This window comes from Thermobia domestica, chromosome 3 (genome assembly GCF_964235325.1).
Source record: "Thermobia domestica chromosome 3, izTheDome1.hap1.1, whole genome shotgun sequence".
NCBI classification, from domain to species: domain Eukaryota; kingdom Metazoa; phylum Arthropoda; class Insecta; order Zygentoma; family Lepismatidae; genus Thermobia; species Thermobia domestica.
This window is the reverse complement of record NC_137456.1, coordinates 153,140,240-153,167,493: the sequence shown is the minus strand read 5'-3', so window position 1 is coordinate 153,167,493 and position 27,254 is coordinate 153,140,240. Positions and strand designations below refer to the sequence as shown.

Here is a 27,254-nt window from a genome sequence, read left to right as displayed (position 1 = left end):
CTAGTTCTAACTGTATGAACATGGAAGTTTAATGATGATATAAAGTTTGAGGAATCAAATTCATTTTGAACTATTTTTTTGGAGGAATACCAGATTGGCAAAATATTCCTTTGTTCTAATGAGTAAATATTAAAATCGTCACCAGTGTACTGAGGTTTTCAAGTGAGGGATAAAGTCCAGTTACTTTGTATATCAAATACCTACAAGACATTTTGATTGAACTCTTTCAGTTTGTTGGCGATACTTTCGTTACAATAGGTTCCAAATTATAACAGCATATTCCAACTTGGAGCGTACATATGAGTAATACATTTTTAAAAGGGTTTCAATACTGAAGTCCTTACCACTTCTAATTATGAATTCTAATAATTTAAAAGCATCATGAATAACATTTTTGATGTGTTTAATGAACGTAAATTTCGGGTCAAACGTAACACCTAGATCTTTAACTGTATTAGGTCTACTTCTAGAAGTATTACTAAGCTTATAATCATATTTAAGGGCATTTTTATTTTTGCTGAACGATAATACGTTGCATTTGTTTATGTTAGCTCCAAGTTTATTGACTGAACACCAGTATGCAATATTCTCTGAGTTGCATTGTAAATCAAGAAATCATACACAGATTTTATCTTGGGGTATATTCTGATATCAACAAATAATAAATTTTTCACTACTAGGTGTGTAATCTGGAAAATCATTGATAAATAATAGAAATCACCTAGGTTGGAGGAACTCCTGATAACGCAAATTATTTCTCTGATTTAAATTCTTTGTAGACAACTGTGTTCTTACATCCACTTAGATATGATGAAAATAATTTGGTGAGGGCTGAAGAAAAATGATTCAGTTTGTTTAACAGTATTTCATAACTTACTCTCGAAGGCCTTCTCTAAGTCAATATATATTACGTCAACTTGGTATCCTTCATCTAACAAGTTAGCTATAAAGTCGATGATTATTGCTAGATTAGTTGTTGTGGATTTACGAGTATCAAAGCCATGTTTACAGGTTGAAATTGCTGGTTTAGCATGATCAATGATTCGTTTATACAATACCTGTTGAAATCATTTCACAAAGTACACAAAATTGATATGGGCCTAAAATTATTAATTTCACATTTATTATTAGATTTAGGTATCGGACATACTAACGAGGATTTCTATGTACCAGGGAAGATGCAAGTTCTAATGGAGACATTGAAAGCATTCCATAGGGGTTATTTAAATATATCAATACAGCCTTTGATTATATACGAGGGAAACAATGAATATCACTTTTTTAAGGAACAAGTTAAAATATTAAAATAAAAGAGTTTTCTTTGAGATTTTACTCATTTTTTAGTGCCGAAGCTGTATGAGACGTGATCTCAGGCAACTGAATCTTAGAACATTCATGTAACGGATTATGACTGGTTAAGACTTCCATATTTTGAAGGTCATTTTACTTTTTGTGCTCCACATTCAATTTAAATTTTGCTATTGTGTGCAGGTAATTTCACCAAAACTGGGAAAGAAATAAACACAACATACACATACAATCTGTGAAAATAACTACAGTAAGTAGGGAAAATGTATTATAATCTCAAAAAGAACGGAAAAAAAAAGTTAATTTAAAAAGAAAATATCAAAATCACTGTACATACATGATATGATAAATTCAACATTTCTCTATTGTTTTAATTTTGTCGTCTCACTGACTATATACAGAGTTTTTGCAAAAGAACTGTAATTCTAGCAGTTTATTGACCGACTAGGAAAGATAAATATGTATTTGCTTGCCTGCTAAGAACACATACGTCAAATATTGGATCATATCAAATCTCACGTGGATACTTCATAAAATGTGGTGTCAGGTAATAGTATATTCAGTTCCGTACTTCATCATTTCGACTCTGAATTAGAAAGATAAGTTTGCTAGTCTAGATTCCTAACACGTCATCTGGACTCTGTACCAGTTCTTTGAATCTTGAACTCAGTACGGATAGTGTCTGATGAAGCTAAGTGGTTAGTTGGCGAAACATTTACACGTTAATAATTTATACAATAAACGTATTGTTTTGCTCAGCGAGTAGTTAAAATCGGATTTAAGTCTACTAAAGCAAATCTTGTTCAATGGAAAATAAATTTTGTGAGTGAAATGAAATATAAATGTTAAAAAAAAATCTAACATGTTAATAAATATATTTCATCTGTTTTAGATCATTAGCAAAGGGCTTCCGCATCCCTTTGCTCTCACATTGTTTGAAGACGCTATCTATTGGACAGACTGGAATACAAAGAGTATTTCAACAGCTAACAAAGTAACAGGAACCGGATTTAAAACCATTCATTCTGGACTTCATTTTCCAATGGACATTCACAGGTTAATATCAAACTTTATTAACACATAATTATAGTCTTGTACATTCTTTTAGGCAAAAAATAATAATACGATTTGTGCTTCAACAAAGATAAATCTTGTGTTGTGCACTTTTGTTAAGATTAATGCTACTAACATTATGTACCCTTAGAATCTAAATCGAATGATTACTTTTCTGGTATGACTTCACCAGCTCCCCAATTGTGTTAACATCGACTCGACTGCCAGGCACTAAGTGAAGGACATAGGTTTCACAAAGATTATTACTTATTTAACTTAGTCCTTTTAAAGAAGACACTGATATCAGCAATAACTGATCATCTACGTACGTATACTAGCTCAAACCTTGTACCCTCCAAGTTTTGAGGTGGTGTCTGTAGGTGATCACCTATAGTCTTTACAATATTACTGCTGATATTAGTGTTTGTAAAGCCTGCTTTCTTCAAATAGTGTTTTACAATTGATGGTAAAAAGATTGGTAGCCGAAAGCATACCTGAAAAGTAATAATTTGATGAGAAGCTCCAGGTATCATGAATAAAGGTTTGTGGTTATTAATGCGACATTATATTGTAACGATTTGAAATGTGTTTAGTGCTATATAAATGCAGAAATAATTGTTTCTTCAGTGTATTGATTATATTATTTTCTTTTCTTTCAATTCATAAACGTCATTCATTTTATATGTGTATCTGTGTTAGGCAATAAAACTATGTACCTTTTTTTTTTCTTTCTTTTTAAACATTGAATTCTCATCTGTGAAAGTATATTATCACAGTTGTAATGTGAAGATTAGAATTCACATTTCGCTATCAGGAGCTTCCGGATTTGAATCCTGCATCCGACCATCATGACAGGTTCTAGAGTGGCTTTCTCTCAGTACCACCCGACAAATACTAAAATGGTGACATTGGCCGATTCCCAACAAAATCTTTTCCATGTTTAATTTTTGATGTAAAATGTTCGGAATTTTGTTAACAAAGTAAATTTATGTCAATAATGAAAACTGTTTTTTCACGTTATTAAGAGTATACCTTTGAGGGTAATAGAATCAAAAGTTAAAATAGTGAAACGATCATAGCTAACCAATAATATATAAAATATATGTAACGTAATTATCCTCTTTCTCTTCATTATAAAAGAAAGGTATATTACTTTATCTAATTCGAAGTTTAAGTATTGCAAATAATTTTTCTAGAAACGTCTAAAGAAAAATGAACATACTAGTTTTAATATGTCTGTGTACTGTAAAATTTGAAAGCATTTTCTCGTGATACTTTCTTTTGTAGTTATGGTTATTACAAAAGCACTCGTAGTTGAAATAAAAATGAACTTTGTGAGTTTAACACCCCATGGTTATGCCCGTTAGGCTAAAGGATACAGATAATTCAGGAAAGAAAATGATTGTGAAATTAAATTTTTGGGCTCTTCCAGCTGGAATCGAACCCGGGATCATGTACACCAAAGGCACATGCACTACTTATTAGACCAGTGGGGAGAAGTGGACCATATATAGTAAGATTTCTTCATATATGGTGTCATAACTAAGCTTTATTATTATTATTATTATTATTATTATTATTATTATTATTATTATTATTATTATTATTATTATTATTATTATTATTATTATTATTATTATTATTATTATCATCATCATTATTTTAGTATTAAGTTCTGTAAGTACTGTAAGGTTTATAAGTACTTTTATAAATTCATTGAAAATTAATCCGAATATTCACCCAGAAACATGTATTGCAGTACGAAAAAAAATAATCATATGAAATATGAAATTTAAAAACCAAGAAATATGATGATCCTGATGTTAACTGTTAATCCTGTTATGTTTACATGATCATTAATTAGATACAATTTTGTTTTTTACAGTTATCATCCCCAAAGGCAACCGAAATATCGAAATCATTGCGGACACGACATGGGTGGTTGTTCACACATGTGTCTTCCAAATCGTATTTCTTATCGATGTGTGTGTCCAATGGGTCTCAACCTCCTTCCTGACGGGTGCGTATAAATATGTATATTTAATATGAATAAATTGTAATAGAATTTGAATTACTAAAAGTTTTCTTTTCCAATACAGGAAACCTTTTATAGTAGACGAAGTAAACTTGGTAGAAACGTAGAATATCTTGTAAAATTATTGTTACGTATCATATAATGTATTGCGTGTCGATTTACGTTGAAATGTAAACAAAAAATAGCAGAATATTGAACTCTAGTCTCCTACATACACAGAAAAGTTAATGCACTAGCAATAAGTAGTCCAGTGGTAGGATATTCAACTGACAACCGGTTTCTCCGTCCAGTAGTATTTTTTCTCTATATTTGTGAACATCAGTTCGAAGAGTTATTCTGATGATATAGGCACTTCAAGAAGAAAAAGAAAAAGAAAAGTAAATGTACCCTCTGATTTTGTAAAATGGGTAAACTAACGGGCAAAATAGTTTGTGAACGTATTATATTGAGATACCTATGTTTTCTCTTTCTTTCGTTCGAACATCCTACCAGATTTATGTCAGGTGATAATTTTTAATAATGATTTCTGGTCGATTTCCTGACTTTTGCCTATTACTACTGAAATCAGTATAGAACTATTCTGAACTTAACAATAAGGAACTAGCTGACGTGATAGTGTGCTTTTAAAAATTTACAATACTCAAAATCAAAGACAGTAGTTTTTTACGAAAACACTATTTTGAATCACATACCTTTTTATCTTGTTACAAATGTTTTCATACTACATTAAGGAATTCATGTAATGGTTGCAGGTGTGGAAGAAGGACTCCCAGTTCTCAGTCCATTCTGAGCAAAGTAGTGGCATTAATTTTAATCAGTTATTATAGTATACCAATGGCGAATGTGTAGGCTGCACAATATAATCGTGTCATTTGCACTTAAAATTACCTGTTACTAGCTATGTATGTTAATTTTTCTACGCGGTACCACAGTTTCGCGGTACCACAGTCAATTTGATAGATCGCTTTGTCTAGAACCCATAAAATAGAATTTGTATTGCCACATTTTCTTCTAGTTATTTCTTTAAAGAGACATGATTTTAAACCCATATTGACTGGGATTTTCACCTTCTTTCAGATGTTCTGCAACCTACATTGTGGTACACCTCAGGTGTGTTGTGTTTCGAACTCATTTTTACTTTCGAGGTTGCCATTCTTATGTCATACAGACTTTCTGTCCTGTAAAATTTGAAAGAAGGCTCCATTTCCTTGGGAAAAAAAAATCATCTCATATATTCCACGAATGATAAGATAAATCAAACAAGCTTAGCTGAAATCAAACCTGTACATTTCAGTTACTCGAGAACACGTTTCAGTTTGAAGGTTTGGAATTACCTACCAGGAAATTCTCATGTATATTTCATTGAACCAGGGTTCCGATAATTTCCTTTAAAAAATCTCATTGCACCGGTACCACATCTCTCTATACATAGATATTTAGATGGAGCCTATGCTAGTTTCTGTGGAATTTCTTAACCGACTTTGAAAAACTCTATAAAAACTAGGTAGCCTCAAAGTTATTTCCCACGATATGTCTTGACCCATATTTGTTGTATATTTCTTGCTTGTTTTGAAGTTTCCTACATTGACGACATACTCCAAAACAGTGAATCCCACCCGCTTTATATAATAAGTGTCTCATATATATATATATATATATATATATATATATATATATATATATATATATATATATATATATAACAACTTAATATTGTGATTTTTTGTAGAAAATGATTCCGATGTCTTGTGTACAACAGTGAAAGAGTCAGTATATAAGATCATAAATACTTATATTATGATCTTATATTATTTCTTACTTTATGATCTTATATTATGTCTAATGTAAACTACAATTTTGAACTTTGTTATATATTAGTATTCTACAATCAATTCTAAATTTACTTTATATCTTAACATTTATTCAATAGCGTTTATTTTTATTTCATCCTTTTCTATAGTGTTTACAGAAACATATATTTTTTACTTCACTGTTGTAGGAAAACTTGCGAATCTACTCCAGAAACGCTTCTACTGTTCGCTCGAAGTAAAGATCTACGATTGATGCAAATGAATCAACCAGGCCATGTGGATATGGTAATTCCAGTTGATGGAGTAATGTCAGCTGTGGCTCTTGCATGGGACAGCGAAAATGATACGATATTTTGGACAGATGTTGAAGCAGATACGATTAGTAGGGCTTCACTAAATGGAACTAATCAACAAGTTATTGTCGGTTCTAATTTAGGTAAAGAAATCTCTTATTCTGTAAATGAGGGAGTGGGAAAATCCTGGTTTCAATAATAATCATCTGCGAGTTAAATTTTAATTACGGTAACATAGTAAAAGTCTAATGCAAGTAATAAGTAATTTCTATAATGGTTTCTATTTGCTGTATTTTTGTAATACAATGAAACTGATGTGATTAATATGTTTCAAGCCTTTTTATATTAATAACTCTAGCTGTAGATTCACTGTTTAAAATATAAAAAATCAAATTATAGCAGAATCAAATACGTATCCTCCACGAAAGAAATTATTCAAAATTTAAAATACTCTATAATTTCCTTTCATCTATAATATGAATCAATACTTTAGAATAAGATTCAGCAAGACGAGTTAACTGACACGAAGAAGTACATAATTACAATATGTATATTATAAAAAAATAAATATGTTAATATGAACTTTAGTGTAATAGCGATATATTTTATTTTTATTAGGAATATTGGGGTATTTTAAACTTGTGTTGAAATATCTTATCATATTAAATTTTAATTCTCTTCCTTTTGGAGGTTACTCTTTATTCTTTTAATAAATGATTAAATAAAGTAAGTTAAACCATAATAATAAATTAACTAAAATAATGTATGCAAAAATAAATAAGAAAATCATACTATGCACTCTAATGAAAGTAAATTATTTTCAGTAACCTTTTTAACACTCTAATAATATCAAGTTTCATCCTTTTTTCTTTGAGGATATTTCTGTATATGCCTAGGAAATTTTTTAAACGGACTTATGCAAAGTTTGTATTTTTAGGAACAGGGCAAAGTTTATTTATTTATTTATTTATTTATTTATTTATTTATTTATTTATTTATTTATTGTCTATAAAAGAAATGATTTAAATGTTATTTTGTGGTTGATGTGCGCACATGTTGTCTCTGTTGTAGAATCGCCTGCTGGTCTGGCGTTAGATTGGGTGACTCACAAACTTTACTGGACAGACGCTGGAACAAACAGAATTGAAGTTTCTAATCTTGACGGAAGCATGAGATCGCTGTTGATATGGGAAGGCCTTGATAAACCAAGAGATATAGTCGTTGATCCTGTTGGTAAGTTGTATTATGGCTTAGAATGCGTCATTTTTATTTCGTTACCAACGTTAATGAAGATCCTGAACAAAACTGAGCCTAGTTTTAACGCTAGAAGACCAGTTATAAGCCAAACGCAGTTTTGTTTTACAAGGGCCAAGCTGAGTGACTTTTGTTTCAATATTATAAATGCTTCGTAAAGAGATAACTTTAGAATTTTGACTTGATACATTTATATGCGTAGAATCGAAGATCTGTGGTTAATTTCCTATTTCCAGAATAATAGTGTCCCTTATTTAATCCAAAGTAATACACTTATTGTGTTCGAAAGATTAAGATCTTCAAACACTTAAATCATTATCCACTTTACTAACCTGAGAAGTACTCCTGTGGCAATTAAAATTCTTCAAATTGCTATAGGTTGCCACAGGAATACTTCTTAGATTAGTAAACTGGATAACAATTTAAAATTTGTTCCTTACGTCTATTAGTAATTACATTAAAATCAAATTTTAATTTACAGTACTTACCACTTACATATGTATTGTTGATATGTTTCCATAATTGTTCTATATTTTATTAAATTTTTTACAGAAACAATTTTCTGAAATGATGCCTTATTTTCTTCTTTTTTTGCTAGAAAAAACTTTCAAAAAATAACAATAACACTGGGCATTTTTCGTAGGTGGTTACATGTATTGGAGTGATTGGGGAGCAATACCAAAAATCGAAAGAGCAGGAATGGATGGATCTCAAAGAGTGGATCTCATTAAACGAAATCTTACCTGGCCAAACGGATTAGCCATTGACCACGAAGGAGGACGACTGTATTGGGCAGACGGAGGAACGAAAGCCATAGAATATGCTTCTCTGGATGGAAGGGGTAGATCAACATTAATAGGTAATATATAATGTCAATTGCTATCTTCTAAGTGCTGATTTTGTAGTAATTTAAATAATAAATAAATTTTCTAACTAATAAAGATCGTTCAGATTAGATCAAATTGATCTTCTTACTTGTAAAATTTATTCATATTTTCGCTTTATTTATGTTACTTTTAGTTATTTACGTGTTAATTTTACATTGGGTTCTTTTTACCATAATCAGAAACATATTTTTGTGTGTATATAATTTTCAAAAAATCCACAAATTAAATTTTGTTTAGGCAATATAAACAAATATATTTACTTTATATTCACTGTAAGAATTTCAGACACATTATAAGTTTATAGTTTCTTGTTTTACCTAGCAGAAGTTTCTTTGTAGCATGTCTAGCTCGTATGTAACAGAGAAAGAAATATCTAAAGATTAATGTGTAGTATACAATATATTGAGTACGTCCAAAGGTTTTTGCAGACACTTCGTCATTTAGTAAAGTACTAACTTCACAAATGGCGATGCTAATGCGTGAACTAATTGTCACGTAATCGGAGAAATTTTAGAGCAGTAGCAATAAACAGTAAGTGCGAACAAACAGCTCGTAGGGAACAGTGTAGCGTGTATGAAATGGAGACGATAGGTAACGCATCAAACACTGTTTAGTTTCTAAATTCGAAAAAGGTAGTACTGCGGCCGCAGCCTACCGTAATATTCAACAAGTGTGTATATACGGCCTATGTATATGGCGCAGGTGTATACGGTATTCGAAAAGTGAATATGGGGCATATAAAGTTCCGAACATATCGCCCTTAACTTCAAAAATTCAGGGCCGAAAACAGAAAAGTAGTAAGATTAACCTTAGTCAGGACGTAACACTTTTTTTTTTCAAAAAAGATCTTACCAAATTATAAAAAACACACCGAAGCCAACCGTAGTGGAATTAGCGAACACTTTCTAGGTGCACATGACAATGGTCGAAAGAGTTTATAGTTTCCCGTTTTCCTTTGCACACGCCGGGCTGCACACCAGACAAAATTGCAAATCATCTGCTACAGTACCAGGTTTAGGGACAAGCGAAAGAATCACCAAAAGAAGCGTAAATTTTACTGTTTTGATAAGGGTTGAAAAACAAGTGTGTCACAAATATAATAATAACAATATATATAAAAATGAAATATTAAATTATATACATCCTTAGCAAACATTATATTTTATTCATACAAAAAAAAAAAAAAAAAAAAAAAAACTTTTTTTTCAGGATCTGAACTACCTCATCCCTTTGGTTTAGCAGTATTTGAGGACAAGATATTTTGGACTGATTGGGATACTGCTAGCATTCATGTAGCAGATAAATCAACTGGAAAAGACCGATCTGTTTTAAGGTAACTGTTTGCACTTACGAGCAAGATAGCTAACTATATGAGTGCCCAAATCATATCAATGATAGTATAATCTCTCTCTCTCTCTATGTATATATATATATATATATATATATATATATATATATATATATATATATATATATATATATATATATAAAATATGTATTACATTGTTATTGATATACATGTAAAAGTATCTTTCTTATCTAAAATAATGATAAGTTTTGCATGTAAGGACTTATTAATTATTTTTAAAATATATAAAAATAAAAAGTATACTTTTAAAACAATATTTATGATTATTTTAATGATAAGTACTGAGAGGAAAAATGCAACTTTATATAATGAAACATGCAATTTCACATATCAATGTATTTTTTATATATTGGTGTATTGTAGTATACCAATATATGTGTCAATGTAGTATTAGGGTATATTTCAGTTAATCGAACTGTGCTATAAATGTTTAGATGTGATATTCACTTTTTCGAAGATTCAACAAAATATATAATGTACATGTTCTTCAATATTATTAACGTTTAAAGACAGATGTTTTATTTTAAAATGAGGCATATACCAATGCATAATCTCATTGACATGAGCAAAATGTTATCATCATCATCATCATTATTAGTGGCAGGTCACTTGCTGCAACTGAATAGCTTCAGCTAACCTCTTCGTCTTCACGTACGATTTTTCTGTATTGATATAGTCCATCAATTGTAGCTTTCTTCGCCTACTCCCTCTCTTTCCAGCCACCACACCCTCTAGCACGTCCCTCATGATACAGTTCCTCCTTAGCCAATGTCTCAACCAGTTTCTCTCCCTCTTCTGAACAATATCTAAACTTATTATTTTTCTCCCACCATTTGTAACATCCTCCCATTCGTTTTCCGCTCGACTCAGCTAATTCTCTCCATGATATGAATCAGAATACCAGTCATTGTAGTTTTGAAACTTCTTGTATAAAATAAAAGACAAATTCTGACCAAAGCATATATTATTTAAATAAATATATCGTTACAGTTTCGACAAAGTATCTTTGCCTTCATCAGATAACGTGTCTGATAAAGGTAAAGATACTTTGCCGAAACTGTAACAATATTACTGATTAAATAGTATATACCTTGGTCAGAATTTGTCTTTTATTTGGTATAAGTCAGTATAAATTCTCATGAATAATTTTCGAGAAAAAACTAATATTTTTTTAAAAATCAAAAATGGATGCTGTACGATAACCATTATGAGAAAAGAAAGGTGAAAGTATGCAATATGATTAATGACATCTAGATCAAAGCTGAGATTCACTTCTAAATTTAAATTTTTGCTTTAACATTTTCCAAAGATACGGCATATATATTAATCGATAGAGCACAACGGGGTTAAACAAATTGATGTGCTTGAGGATAAATTCACAGCCATAGTTATCGTTCGTTATCGTACATAAAGTTATCATTCGTTGCCAATCTGTTATAACTGATAGTTTTTATTCTGTTAAATTAGATTATTAATTCATTTATATCCTGTATTTGAAAAATACACACTGTTAAGTAGTACATCATGTAAGTAGCACATAATTCTAACTGTAACACACACATACTACTTATAATCAAACATTCTCACGACAAAATAGATAAATATACAATAGTGTATGGTTACAAAAAGAAAATAGAGATTTGATTATAAAAGAAAAGTAAACTTTTTCCTTTTTTTTCCAGATCTGGTATTTCCGGCTTGATGGATGTAAGGGTTTTCCATCGGAATAGACAAATAGTTCCAACAATGTGTCATGTCCAAAATGGTGGTTGTTCTCATTTATGTTTGTTAGCGCCTGTTCCAGCAGATCATACGTGTGCTTGTCCTATTGGCATCAAGCTAATGGTAAGAGGGATAAATGCAAACGAACTTTTCTACATGATGGTTTAGAAAGCTCATTATTGTAATTTGCAACACATTGTGCTTTTATAATTGAGTTGCGAAAACAAGGATATTACTTTTCTACGTCACATATAGTATGGGATTATTATTATTGTTAGTAATAATAATAATAATAATAATAATAATAATAATAATAATAATAATAATAATAATATAATTACTGTTTGTTAATTGAAGTTATTAACAAAATGAAGTTTATTAAAAACATTTTCGAAAAACTGTCTCTATTTAATAACGGAAGGATCACTCATCCTCTTAAGAGAAAAAAAAAACGATCATGTTGTTGTTCGTAAATTAATATCATCTTTTCCTTGATGAACGCTCATATAAAGCACAGGGAAAAACTCAAGCTCTTTTTCTTAGCTCTTGACCTGCCTATTGTGGTAATCCCAGTTTGTGGCTATCTTACAAATTTCAGCTAAAAATTTCATTATTTTTTTCTGTCTGTTATCGGGGAAAATGTGATGTAACTATTTGATGGATTCGTAGATCAATCTTATGTTCCAGCATTTATTGCTACATCGTCAGATTTTTCATTTGCCGTAAGCATGTTATGGAATGCCCCAGGGTTTTTTCTTTTTTGGCTTTAACTTTAAGAATAATGTAGAACACCCAATATATATATATTTGCGTATATTTCCAATGCTTCATTTGCCCCCCCCCTCCCCCCCGTTGGTCTAGTGGCTATCACGTGCTTCTTTTGCGCAAATGGCCCTGGGTGCGATTCAAGGTGGGAGTGCATTAAAATTTGAACACATTACAGTGGTTCAGATTCCATCTTAAACTGTGAGTCCACGTCTTATATAGCCTCAGTGCTGAAAAGGGGACGCTAAACTCCAACAAACAAACAAACAAACAATTGAGACCTTATTTGTTCCATTATTTTTTCATGTAATTTAACCTGCATGCTTTTCATTATCCTACTAAGAGTCCTGATAATGCCCGCCACTGTTGGTAGAGTACAGGTTAAGAAAATACCAACGTGTCTTCACTAGTCTGGATTGAAATAGTTCTGTTTTTATTATATTGTTTATTTCATTTCATACATCTAAGATAAGTTGAAAACGTTACGCTAGGTGATATACTTTTAATAGAGAATTATGTGCCAAACGAATCTTTCAGTAGCCCAAGAGTAACGTTGATTGGAGAGTAGTATAAAGCAGAGTTTTAGGTAGATAGTTAATAACAATTCAAACTATATTGGCTTGGCACAGGATAGGAATCAATGGCGAGCTTTGCCTCAGCAGTAGTGAACATCATTAAGTTATCAACATACACGGCAGTGCATGGCAGCCAAGTTCCGCGAAGCAAATGAAAACTGGCCTGCACTGCCGTAAGCATATTATACACGAACAAGAGTTTTGGGTAAAATCGCCGATTTCGAGGCTTTGTAAAAACGATTCTATTAAAGGTAGAAACATGAAATTTAGAATTTAAGGAGATATCCGAGAGATGTACTCATATCCTAAATCCCACATTCCTACCTTCAACCATATTCGAGTCCTCGACCCCCAAAATATGCAGTTTTCAGGCTCACTGACTCACTGACTCACTCATCAAATTGATTAGGTACTTCCCAATGGGATAGAGACGTGAAACTTTGCATAAAGGTACCCTATAACAATTTGAGTATGGAAAAAGTCCGAAATCTGAGGAATGTCATATTGGAAACTTTTTATGGGCAAAATACTGTCCTTAGCCAGGAAAAAAATCGTTTCACTCACTCAGTCATCAAATTGATTAGGTACTTTCTAATGAAATAGAAACGTGAAACTTTGCATAAAGGTACCCTATTATGACCTAAGTATGGAAAAAGTCCGAAATCTGAGAAATGTCCTATGGGAAATCTTTTATGGGCCAGAAACTGTCCTTAGTCAGGAAAAAAAGTTTCCCTCACTCACTCATCAAATTGATTAGGTACTTCCCAATGAGATAGAAACTTGAAACTTTGCATAAAGGTACCCTACAATAACTTGAGTACGGGAAAAGTCCGAAATCTGAGGAATGTGCTATGGGAAACTTTTTATAGGCAAAAAACTGTCCTTAGCCAGGAAAAAAAAGTTTCACTCACTCACTCATCAAATTGATTAGGTACTTCCCAATAAGATAGAAACCTGAAACTTTGCATAAAGGTACCCTATAACAACCTGAGTATGAAAAAAATCCGAAATCTGAGGAATGTGCTATGGGAAATTTTTTATAGGCAAAAAACTGTCCTTAGTCAGGAAAAAAATCGTTTCACTCACTCACTCATCAAATTGATTAGGTACTTCCCAATGAGATAGAAACTTGAAACTTTGCATAAAGGTACCCTACAATAACTTGAGTATGGAAAAAGTTCGAAATCTGAGGAATGTGGTATGGGAAACTTTTTATAGGCAAAAAACTGTCCTTAGCCAGGAAAAAAAATTGTTTCTCACTCACTCACTCATCAAATTGATTAGATACTTCCCAATGAGATAGAAACCTGAAACTTTGCACAAAGCTACCCTATAACAACCTGAATATAGAAAAAGTCCTAAATCTGAGGAATGTGCTATGCAAATTTTTTTATGGGGGAAAAACTGTCCTTAGCCAGGAAAAAAATCGTTTCCCTCACTCACTCCTCAAATTGATTAGGTACTTCCCTATGAGATAAAAACGTGAAACTTTGCACAAAGATACCCTACAATAACTTGAGTATAGAAAAGTCCGAAATCTGAGGAATGTGCTATGAGAAATTTTTTATAGCCAAAAAACTGTCGTTAGCCAGGAAAAAAAATCGTTTTACTCACTCATTCATCAAATTGATTAGGTACTTCCCAATGAGATAGAAACCTGAAACTTTGCATAAAGGTATCCTATAACGACGTGAGTATGGAAAAAGTCCGAAATCTGAGGAATGTGCTATGGGAAATTTTTATAGGCAAAGAACTGTCCTTAGCTAGAGAAAAAAATCGTTTCACTCACTCACTCATCAAGTTGATTAGATACTTCCTAATGAGATAGAAACTTGAGACTTTGCATAAAGCTACCCTACAATAACTTGAGTATGGAAAAGGTCCGAAATCTGAGGAATGTGCTATGGGAAATCTTTTATGGGTATAAAACTGTCTTTAGCCATAAAAAAATCGTTTCACTCACTCACTCATCAAATTGATTAGGTACTTTTTAATGAGACATGGACTTGAAACTCTGCGCAAAGGTACCTTCTAATGACTTGAGTATGAAAAAAGTCCGAAATTTGAGAAATGTTCTACGGGAAAGTTTTTTATATGTAAAAAACTGTCCTTAGCCAGGAAAAAAATCGTTTCACTCACTCACTCATCAAAATGATTAGGTACTTTCCAATGGGGTAGAGAAGTGAAACTTTGCATAAAGGTAGCCTATAACTACTTGAGTATGGAGAAAGTCCGAAATCTGTGGAATGTTCTATGGGAAATTCTTTATGGGCAAAAAATGTCCTTAGCTAGGAAAAAAATCGTTTCACTGACTCACTCATCAAATTGATTAGGTACTTCCTAATGAGATAGAGACGTGAAACTTTGAATAGAGTTACCCTATAATGACTTGAGCATAGAAAAATTCCGAAATGTGTGGCATGTGTTATAACAAATTTTTTACTGGCGAAAAACTGTTCTTAGCCAAGTAGAAATCGTTTCATTCTCTTAATCATCAAATTGATTAGGTAATTCCCAATGAGGTATAGACGTGAAACTTTGCATAGAAGCACCCTATAATGACTAGAGTACAGAAAAAGTCCGAAATGTGATTAATGTGCTATGGGAATTTTTTATGGGCGAGAAACTGTCCTTAGTCAAACATAAATATGTTCGTCTTCTCACTCATCAAACTGATTATTACTTTCCAATGAGATAGAGACGTGAAACTCTGCAGAAAGGTACTGTACCTTATAATGGCTTAAGTGTGAAAAAAATCCGAAATATGAGGAATGTGCTATTGGAAATTTTTCATGGGCGAAAAACTGTCCTTAGCAAAGCACGGTTCATTCAGTCACTCATCACATTGATTTGTTAGTTTCCAATGATAATGACGTGAAGCTGTGCATGAACGTACCTTATAATGAATTGAGTGTGAAAAAAGTCTTAAATGTGAGGAATGTGCAATGGGATTTTTTTTATGGGTGAAAAACTATTTTTAGACAAGCAGATATCGGTTCATTCATTCACTCATCACATTGATTAAGTACTTGTTTATGAAATATTGACGTAAAAGTCTGTATATTGGTACCTTATAATGACTTGAGTATGGAAAAGGTTTGACATTTAAGTAATGTACTAAAGGAAATTTTTATGGGTGAAAACTGTCCGTAGCCAAGCAGAAATCGGTTCACTCAATGATTGACTCATTCATAGCATTAATTAGGTACTTCCCAATGAGATAGAAGGATGAATCTCTGCATAAAGGTACCTTATAATGATTTGAGTATGGAAAATGTCCGAAATTTAAGGAAGTGCTATGGAAAAATTTTATTGGTGAAAACTGTCCTTAGTCAAGCAGAAATCGGTTCACTCACTCGCTCATCACATTGATTTTGTATTTCCAATGAGATAAGTCGTGAAACTCTGCATAAAGGTATCTTATAATGACCTGAGTATGGAAAATGTCCGAAATGTGACGAATGTGCTATGGGAAATTTTTTATAGACGAAAAATTGTCCGTAGCTATTAGGTACTTCCCAATGAGATGAAGATGTGAATGTCTACACGAAGGTAGCTTTTAATGGCTTGAATATGAAAAATATTCGAAATTTAAGGAATGTGCTAAGATATTTTCTATGGGTGAAAAATTGTCCTTACTCAAACAGAGATCGGTTCATTTACTCACTCATCATTGATTAGGTGCTTCAAAATAAGATAGAGATTAGAAAATCTGCATAATGGTACCTACCTTATGTAATGACCTGTGTAAATAAAGGTTCCAAATTTAAGGAATGTACTATGGGAATTTTTATGGGCGAAAAACTGTCCATAGCCATTAGGTACTTCTTAATGAGATAAAGATGCGAAACTCTCCATAAAGGTACACTATAACGGATTGAAAATGAAATTTGAGGAATTTGCTACGGAAATTTTTCATTAGCAAAAAAAAAAAAAAAAAAAAAAACTGTCCTTACAATCAGAAATCGGGAACGATTCCGTTATTGAACACATCATGTGCATAGTGATAATGTTGTCAATCGTCTGAGTGGTCGAGTTGGTGCCCTCCTCGCTGGTGTATTGGCTATACTTAGCATACGTTATCCATATGTTACATACGCACTGCCCTCTTTCCCGCTTAGATGTTACACAATATCGTTGCAGGATATCTGATATCTAAAAGACTTCCGTACATTACGTACGTCAGCTGTAAGTTACATACGGCTATCTGTATGTGAGATCCTGACCGCCTACATACAGTCTTTTCGTTTGTGTGGAAAGTACGTTTATTCGGAACACTTATACGGAAAGTACGTTCAAATATACTTTTTCAGTTATACGTTTAGAGTACGTTAAGTCCAACAACTACAGGATTTAGACATGTAACAAACGTTTTTACGTACACCACATACAGTTTTTCTCAGTGCGCGAGTAAAATAAGTGAAAGCTAGTAATAAGTAGTTAAGCAAGTTAATGAGGCACGTTCTGTGAATCAGTTAACTTTTAAAACCGTGGGCTAAGACACGTACATACTGCCGTAAATTTCGTGGTTGGAAACCCAGACAAGGAAAGCCAATATTTTGTCTTTTTTCATTGAATATATTTCCTTTATTGCAGTCATTGGTATTAAATAGATATTGCAATTAATTTGATAAGTAAGATAATGTAGAGGTGAGAATGTTTAAAATTAATGAAGTTTTCGAAGAAATGAGAAATCCAATTGTTCGAATTTATGTGAGACTAGCAACAAAATGTAACCGATTTCGTAAATATATTGGTACCAGAGTTATATTATAGTTACCACAGTCGTTATGTAAAAATGTTCTTGATACTTCGTGTCTCTATCTGTGAACAGTGTGAGAATCTCTTACGTGTCAGCCTTTTCATCAACAGTGAATTTCGTGCCTTTTGCTCTTCATATTTTCTAAATTTGCCCTTCGGGGGTTCGCCCCCACACCCTCGCCTTTGCTCGTCCTACTTCCTCAAACCTCTTAAGCTTACAATTCCCGAATTTCAAGTTTCTTTTCCTATTTCAACTATCTAAAAGATAAGATTTTGTATTCCAGGAAAACGTCTATTTAAATAACATGGTGATTTCTTCATCTTCCTTTAGACTCCTTAAAAATTAAAAATATTCAATTTTAGCAATTTTCCTGTTGGTTAGTCCCGGGAGGATACAATCGTGCCAAATTTCATCATTCTAACCTTGCCGGAAGTGCCTAAACATTTTGGGGTTTAGAAGACGTTGAATATAAATAACATGGAAAAGGTTTTTCTGTTCCCCATAAAACCACTCTAAATTTGGATATTTTCATTTTTACTGACTTACTTAGGTAATACTAACGAAAACGTTGAAGCATACCGAATTTCACATTTGTATTCCAATTTCAAGTACCTAAAATATGAGATTATTTGTCCAAAAAAAGGCCTATTTAAATAGCATGGGGAATTTCTTCATCTCCCCTTTAGACTCCCTAAAAATTAAAAATATTCACTTTTGGCAATTTTTCTGTCATTTAGTTCCAAAAAACTACAATCACGTCAAATTTAATCATTGTAGCCCTACAGGAAGTGCCGTATAATTTTGGGGTGTAAAAGGTGTCTCATATAAATACGTACCATGGGAAAGATTTTCACTTCTCCAGAAAACCACTCTAAAGTTGGAATTGTTTATTTTTACTGATTTACTTATGTAATACTAATGAAAACGTACAAGCATACCGAATTTTTTGACATGAGATATGTCAAAAAAAAAAAAAAAAACATTTAAATAACATGGGAAAATTCTTCATCCCCCTTCATCATTTCAACTTTCCACGTCAACCGGAAGCACCCCTTTAATTTATGCCAGTTCATGTAGCTTTATATACAGTTAGGATATGTTGGTGGCAAATATTATTAAGTTTACAAGCTATTTGAAAGGTGTATATCATTGGAAGGAAAACCCGAGGCAGTATGAAACTGCGCAACATGCGCGTCATGTAATGAACTCCGTAATTTCGCAATGTGAAAAGGTAGAGAACAACTAAGTATATTGAAACACCAGCTATGTCTAGTGATGTAGCAGCGAGGATTCAGCATCAAGTGTTTTGGGCCCTGTTGATACTCTTCGTATTTAGGCAATGAAAAATGAGATGTTAGCGATCGTGATTTTGTAGTTCGGGTAAATGAATTGGAATCTCGTTTGGACATAACGCTCTGACAGATATTTGATAGAATAAATCCTCCCCGCTGTTCTAGTGGCTAGCATGTACGCCTTTCTTGTACAGGTCTTGGGTTCGATTCCCGGTGGGAAAGCCCTTGGGAACTAATGTTGTATGTGACACATTATGACTCCTTTAAAAATGTACAATTTTAAATTTAAATCCAGCAATATGCCACAATTGTGAATTCCAATATACGATATTGACATGGTGAACTACAAAAAGAAGTGAAATATGAACAAAAACACCAGAGGTGCAAAAAGTGCAGCCAAGTTCATCAGCCTCAAAAAGCGTTGAGATGAGGATGGATGAGCCAAGTTCCTTGGCCGCTGCATCTGAAAGGGACACTGGAACTTGGCGCGAGGTGTCAAGGAAAATGATGTTAAGGAACCTTAGGGATAGTGGTGGTGGGCGTGGTGGGTTTGGGACCACCATCAACCTTAGGAATATCAACTTTGCTAATGAGGTAAGGCACATATACAGAATACTGCAGTAAGATTGGTGGTTCGAAACCCAGACAAGGAAAACTTATATTCCTCCACGAAGTGTCAAAGTAAATGATGTTAACGAGCCTTAGGGGTGGTGTTTGTGAGCGTGGTGGATTTGGGGGTCACCACTAGCCTTAGGACTGAAATGTCCCGGCCGTGAAACTAGGAACAAACATCTTAATGTATTCGAATATGTTAGACACCTCGCACCAAGTTCCAGTGTCCCTTTCAGATGCAGCGGCCAAGGAACTTGGCTCATCCATCCTCATCTCAACGCTTTTTGAGGCTGACGAACTTGGCTGCACTTTTTGCACCTCTGGTGTTTTTGTTCATATAGTTAGTTTACGCGGTTATTTATCTGTCGTCGTAAATTAGTATCATATAGCGCTTAATCTCTCGTAGAACTTCAAAACGAAACAATTTTACTTATTAATGTATTTGTATTTGTTATATTTTTTGTATGTCCGAGATACGAAGAAATCATCTTCGAAATTGTATTGTTTCTTTGTTTTCTTTTTAAAATTTTATTTTACCTTTAAAAGCTGATTTAAAATAATAATTTCTTTCAGAGTGATGGACGTACTTGTGCTCCTGGTCCAACTAACTCTCTCATCTTTGCTCATCGGGTGGATATTCGGCAAATTTCTCTTGACGTTCCATATATTGTGGACGTCGTTCTTCCCCTTCCTCCGCTGAAAAACGCTATAGCTGTTGATGTTGATAGGAAAACAGGTAATTTCTCGTGACCTGCCTTGTAAAAAGCTTGAGAAACATATTTTCGGTAAAGTATATATGATAAATAGAGAAAGTAACAGATTTTATAGCACACCTTCTATAGGTGAGAATTCACCGATAAGCAAAGTGTATAAAAATGTACTAGATCGATAATTGAATCGATCCCTGGTCTCCGACTTGACGTGCCGTTGCGTTAACCATTACGCTGCTCATGCTGAGTACCGACTTTAAGAGTAACATAACATGTAGTTGTTCAGAGAACGCACTAAGTAGCATAGTGATTAACGCATTGGTACGGCTATCCGGATACTCGGGCTCAGTTTTCGATTCAGTCGTTCATTTTATGCATCATATATATTTTTGATAAATGTTTACATTATGTTCAAAAATATAGTCACTATGATACGTTACATTAACTACAGCAAATAATCTTAGTGCCTCCACATTGTTAGTTCTACTTTACATATTAATTCCTTATCAGTATATGCATAGCTAAAAGTATAGCAAATAACGTTCAAGTATTTGGCACACTTGATGAAAATACATTCATATTTGAAGTTTGTTAACTTTCTGATCGAATATTTTTAGAAAATAAAATACGAGTACAGTAGGCGGTTTTTATTCCGGCATTCTACGATTTGTCGTATTCTATAATCCAACACCAATCGGCCGTTCGCGTTTTACATTGTTTTATATATATATATATATGTATGTATATGTGTGTGGATTCGGGCATTAGTTGAGCTTGGCCGCAAAGTCGCGCTACTGCGCTGCCCACGTTTAAAGTTCGCTCAGTGATTATCACGACGTTACATATAACGTTTCAACATGTTTTAATCGTTTGCATTTTTATATAGAGTGATTTGTCTTTAGTCACTTTTTTTAAAAAATTTGGTTTATGAACTTCTCTATTTCTCTAGGGATATACACAACTTGGTGTATAGGAAGGTCAAGTGTAGGTGGTGTTTTAACGATGTAAACGCAACATGAACTCTAGGTCGAGCGCAAGAAAAGTCTGCAATCATGGATTTAAACTTTTTTCTTTTTTTCTTTTTCTTTTTTTTTAAGTGTCTCAAAGCTACACAAAATGGACTTAGGCCCTTTCTGTAATTAGTGATTCAATTATATTGACGTTCGATAATTCGGCAAACTCGTGGTCCCTAATGTGCTGGATTAAAGAGCGCCTACTATATTGAATGAAAACTTGTAATCGCCCAGTGTTCGGGTCACTGTTCGGGCAGACATTTATTTGTAACCAACCGAAGTTCAAGTCGCTGTTCGGGCGTCCATTTATTTATAACCAACAGGAGTGCGAGTCGCTGTTCGGGCGGCCATTTATTTGTAACCGGTTGTAGTTCTGTTCGCTGTCCTCGGCTCGTGGTATTACCAATAAGTATACTCCTGATACTTTAACTTACCTGGACAGGATGACGAAGACCTCTCCAAGAAAGGTTACAAACTGTTTCCCAAAAAGCTCGTCGGTCTCAATAATGAGATGAGCATTAGGCGCCGAGAGGTTCGGGTGTCTCGTCTCGAAAACCTCACGGACGATCAGACGGTCATCCAGACCATAACACACACAAACATCACTCATACAAACAACGAAAACACACTGGATTAATTGACACTATACTTATTTATTAGAACACTATTTTGAAAAAAAATAACGAAGAGAAATGAATACAACACTGGACACTAATAAATTTTGCCGCGGAAATTACGTTTTGCCCTATTCGGGAAATATAGCCCTTTCTATATAAATGATTATAATTCAGGTATCACTATAAATACTTTGCTCACACCATTAACACACTTGGGGGATTAGCACTGGGGAAAAATTTGTCTGGATCGTCCCACGATGAATCCAGTTGTTACGCTGAACAGTCCTGCAGCGTAAAGGTGAATCTTCGAAAAAAAGATCTGCCCAGTGGGATACTGATATTGGTGGGCGCGTATATAACTTTTTAAACGCACAAGGTCTGAGGACCTGGGATTTCACTGATTGGGGCTAGCCGTAAGAAATCGTCCTTCACCGGCTAAATAGCTTGTGCCCCTTAACACAACTTATGTTTGAAGTTCAACGCGAGATGCGTGGTTGCATCTTCCAGACCTGGAGTCAAACTCCCTGAGCTTCCAAGCTCAAGCTACGGGTTGCAATGGTCAACGGAATAGTGTTGGCAGTTCATTTCAAAAATTACTCAGTTACTCACCTGTATGCACATACAAACAGAATACGGAAAACAATTTATGTTAATTTTAGTCAACTGCCCATAATGCACTAGACACTGCGATAACTTTGGCGTGAGAAAGTACAGATAACGGGCTGGAATACAACGCAGTTGGTGCCACTTCGGTTGCTGGAACATCTGGTCAGCCCGTATTTCTCTAATCTATTATAATGTTTCCATAAGCGATTAAAGAAAGCACTTAAGTCAGTTCCCAATAACTGCAGAATAAATACTGTGCATATAATAAGTCAGGGAGAAACACTGAAATGGTTAGTCACTAACTGAAATGTTCTCACTAAAAGCAACGTTTTAAATATATATATGAAAAAACGATGAAAGACTTCTTTGTCCAATTGTGTGGGAAAGAAGCAATTCCCACCAAGAAAGAACTTATGTGCGTTGCAGAATAAAGTATAAAGCGAAAATAATAATCACAGTCTTTACGAAATATACAGGGTGTCCACAAAAATCCTTCTATAACCTGGTAGCGGTTATATATGGCGTCTGAAACGTGGAACGACCTGTCAAGTGCACACGTAGACAGGTTGAGAACCCTTGGCCGTATGCCGAAGTATGAATAAAATTAGGTTTTTCACCAAAAAATTAAAATTAGTTAGTTGGCAACACTGTGATATGGTGTGAGACTTACGTGTATGAACGTTAAATGGTTTTTCACCTGAAAATTTAAAATAAGTTAGTTGGCAACACTATGATATGGTGTGAGACTTACGTGCATAAACGATGAATGGTTTTTCACCTGAAAAAGGGCTATTTAAAATAGTTAAATAACTTGTTCACTCACTACAACATGATGAGGTTCCTGCATGAGCAATGTCCAATCCAAATGTTCCATAAAGTAATAAGATCCTCTTGAACAGTTGGTGCAGTTGGGTTTCCTTATCTTCCGTTTCTTCACATGTTGAAACCATGCTGTCTTCCTGTGTTGAGTATCCTCCGCGATTCTCCAACGATGAGTTGATGAGGGGAGAAGGGGAGATTTTTTTTTTTAACACTGGTGTGAGAAACGAGACATGGTTATAACACCTGTATGATAACTTTTTTTTTTTTTTTTTTTAAGTTCGCAGAAAGCGTTTATAGGGCTATTAAAATTCTTATTAAAAAAAAAAACACAAATACTTTTTGTAAAATGTTTAAGTGTTCCGTTTCGATCACTTTATTTGATATAATATGAAGTAAATATACACACACGATAACTATTCATGAAAACATCGACTTGAAGAATTATCAAATATCTCAATAAAAACCTTTTAAACGTCTTCTTTTTAAATATACTGATATCTGTATTTAAAATATAATATGAATGAATAAGCAAATAGCAAAACATGTTAAAGGTACTAAAATATTAAAATTATTGTTAACTTTCGATATCACTCTAATATATTAGAAAAATATGAAAATCATTGAATAGTAAAATGAATGAAAATGTAAACACATGATAAACTGACAATATATAAACAAAATAAGATTTTCACCTGTATGTCCTTTTTTTTTTTTTAACTGTGCCTCGTGTTGTTTGGCAGAAAAGAACGAAAAATCGTTTTTCAAAATAATAAAAAAAATAAACTTAAGTGTCAAAATTGACGTTCATAGTAATTCCAAGAAATAAGCATGATTTTGCATATCAAAGAAAAAGATCGTGATTTCGTTGACATGTATGAAGAAAATTCGGCACGCCATAAGATCAAATGCCATCTGCTCGTCGTGAAAATCGAGACTTTAATTCAATAATGCTCATTACAACAAATGGTTTCGTTCTGAAACAAAGTTATTATTAGCTTATCCCTAGAATAATGGTCGTTGTTCACTTCCATAAACGTAAACATTGTAGGGTTACCAGAACATATGGGTATTATCTGCAAAAGAACTTATTAATAAAGCGTTGAAAACTATAAAGTGTTGATCCAAGTTTTTCAAAGGTCTGAATCAAGGAAGTTGACTCACTAGTCCAAACATTCCTGAAAATAAATGGTCATTACGCCATAAATTGACCAAAACTATTGGTGGGAAAAATGTGTAATACTACACGTATTTACACACACAATATGCCATCGACACCTGCGAGGCAAAAAAACTAGAAACGAGGAAGGCCTGCAACCCTAGGCACTTACAAAATTGTTTCTGCACAAAACTGAAATATAAACATTAATATTCAGTAAACTACGCGTATGTTCCCTGGAACATAACATACGTCTTCCACCTAGAAAAAATGTGTAAACACACAAAATACAAATGCTCTCGTAGCATCGTAAAGATATGTCTCTATAAGACAAAACACATGAGACCTACTAAAAGAAAAACATGGGATACAAACACAAAATGTAGTCAACGACATTACAACTTTCTGGTTGGTCTGAAACATCCAATTAAATTCCCTACGAAACAGCTGTAACAAGCTTCCTTAGGCATCTTCGCTACAAAATTTTCAAAATGGTCTTATTAACATATTAAAATTCAGTCATCGAGCATATGAAATAATTGACAGAAAATAATTCTCAAAAAACGTTATGGCTTCATACTGTCGGAAAAAAAGAAAATAAGTTTATTTTTCGGGATCTATATCAATATCTCTAAGACGGCTGAAACCTCATAAATAATGGGCCATGTCGATTTTTGAAGAAAATCATCCGTCATTGGCAGTATGGCTGAAACCTAAAGATTTATATTCCAAAACCTTTGGCCATGTTGATTTCTGAAGTCCTCCATACTGTTTGTTATGGCTGAAACCTAAAGGTTTATATTCCAAAACCTTTGGCCATGTTGATTTCTGAAGGAAATCCTCCATAACAAAAACAATTTTACTAAAAAATTCCAAATAGTTTTGGGACATACTGTGACTAAAATATAACTTTCTCAAAATTAACATGAAAAATAAACATTACAACTCATTAGCATACAAGTACACAATATAGTTACGATTCATAAACATTAAAATATTCACTGAAATGTTACTAGACATTAAAATATACTCTAAAAATCTAACCTAAGAATACGCATGCTTAGTTACGGGTACCATAAAGGAAGAAGAGAAATGAAAAACTATATTTTGCGATTGATGGCGAAAATACAGTTAGCTATGGAATATCCAATGGATTAGCCACATCCATTTTTGCAAGAGATCTGCAATTCCAGGAAATATTGCCTCCCTGAAAAAAAAATATTTATCCCCATAAAATATCATACCCGAAGAAGTTCCCCTACGGTCGTTCAGTGGTCTAGAGAAGACAAAAAAAAACTGTTAATTAGAAATTACAAGAAAATATAGAAGTTAAACATATTTCCACATACATATTAATATGTGGGGAAAAACGACCGTTCACCATCAGAATATCTGTTCATATAGTTCCTTCTACAATAAAAAGATTACTGCTTTCGTTCGGAGAATTATACTATTCACACGACATTCCTGCACATTCTATTACCAACAAGGAAATGTCTGTTATCACTTGTTTAAGGCTTAGCCTACTTTCCGTTCTAAACTTTTCCCTTCGAACAAAATATATCATGTCACATCCTGGAAATTCAAATAAGTCAAAATCGGGTAAATGACGTAAATGAGGTTCAATAAAATTGCAGTAAACACTTCAAAATGAAAACGAAAATCTAAGATTAACACTGAAAAGAAATTTAACATTGATTATAAGTGTAAAGTTTCATATTCTACGCATGAGATTACATACTAAGTTTCATTTACAAATACAGAAATATATACGTAACTAACAACTAAAAATTTTCTTATCCTGGGCATCTCGATACATTTTTTTTTTCTAAAAGAAAATCAAACATTAATTCTAAATAACATGTAATAACATATTTAAGAATTTCGAAAGCGGGAAGGGATCCTAAAAAGGGATTTAAAATTTAAAATACAATAAAAATATATATATTATAACGCCAAAACATCTTCCCACTAGCTAGGAATACGGAACTGCGCCACTAGTTCAAGATTGCTTTTGGATAAATGCAATCTCCCTACGTATGTGATACGTTAATTATTTACTAAAAGATCTAAATTCAAACATCTGAAATGAAAACAAGAAAAAATTAATGACATTAAACTAATAGTAAGTCAGTGATGAGGTTTGCAACATTAGTATTCAATTGTGAGGCGCGACACGGAGTAAAGACCAAAAGCGGAAAAGAATCAGCTGTGTGTCGTTCGTCATTCGTAACCATAAGCACAGGTGGTCGAGAATGCAGCGACTATCTTATCAAAATAAAGAAAGAAAACGTGTTATCTGCTCATTGCCGAACAGTTAAAAGCTGGAAGCAAAAATGAGTTTAAAAGAAATGCGTAGTTCTTCTTTTCGTGTCCAGGTGTTTTATCCACAACTAAAAGCAAAAAAGAAGGAAATGAATGAATGTCTATCACCTAACAGTTAAAAGAAAAATTGAAAGAAATGCGTTGCTTTCCTAAAAGAAAATTCGTATCAGTGTAAATTTTTTTTTTTTTTTTTTAAATGAAGTTAACCTCACTTAACATCTGTTTTAATTCCTGCTCTCTGTATAACTTCTACGTAATTGTAGTCCA

The 27,254-nt window shown here is 33.2% G+C and overlaps 1 protein-coding gene across 2 annotated transcripts in view; it reads left to right on the top strand.

The window, feature by feature from the left end:
- Positions 1-27,254, top strand: part of Lrp4 (LDL receptor related protein 4) — an 872,950-nt gene that overhangs the window by 802,003 nt on the left and 43,693 nt on the right. For both annotated transcript variants that reach the window (XM_081751909.1, XM_081751908.1), the window contains exons 13-20: positions 2,201-2,364; positions 4,247-4,381; positions 6,396-6,643; positions 7,572-7,733; positions 8,398-8,613; positions 9,851-9,974; positions 11,693-11,855; positions 20,312-20,474. In XM_081751909.1, coding sequence (XP_081608035.1) covers positions 2,201-2,364; positions 4,247-4,381; positions 6,396-6,643; positions 7,572-7,733; positions 8,398-8,613; positions 9,851-9,974; positions 11,693-11,855; positions 20,312-20,474 — 1,375 coding nt within the window. The remainder of the gene's footprint in view (positions 1-2,200; positions 2,365-4,246; positions 4,382-6,395; positions 6,644-7,571; positions 7,734-8,397; positions 8,614-9,850; positions 9,975-11,692; positions 11,856-20,311; positions 20,475-27,254) is intronic.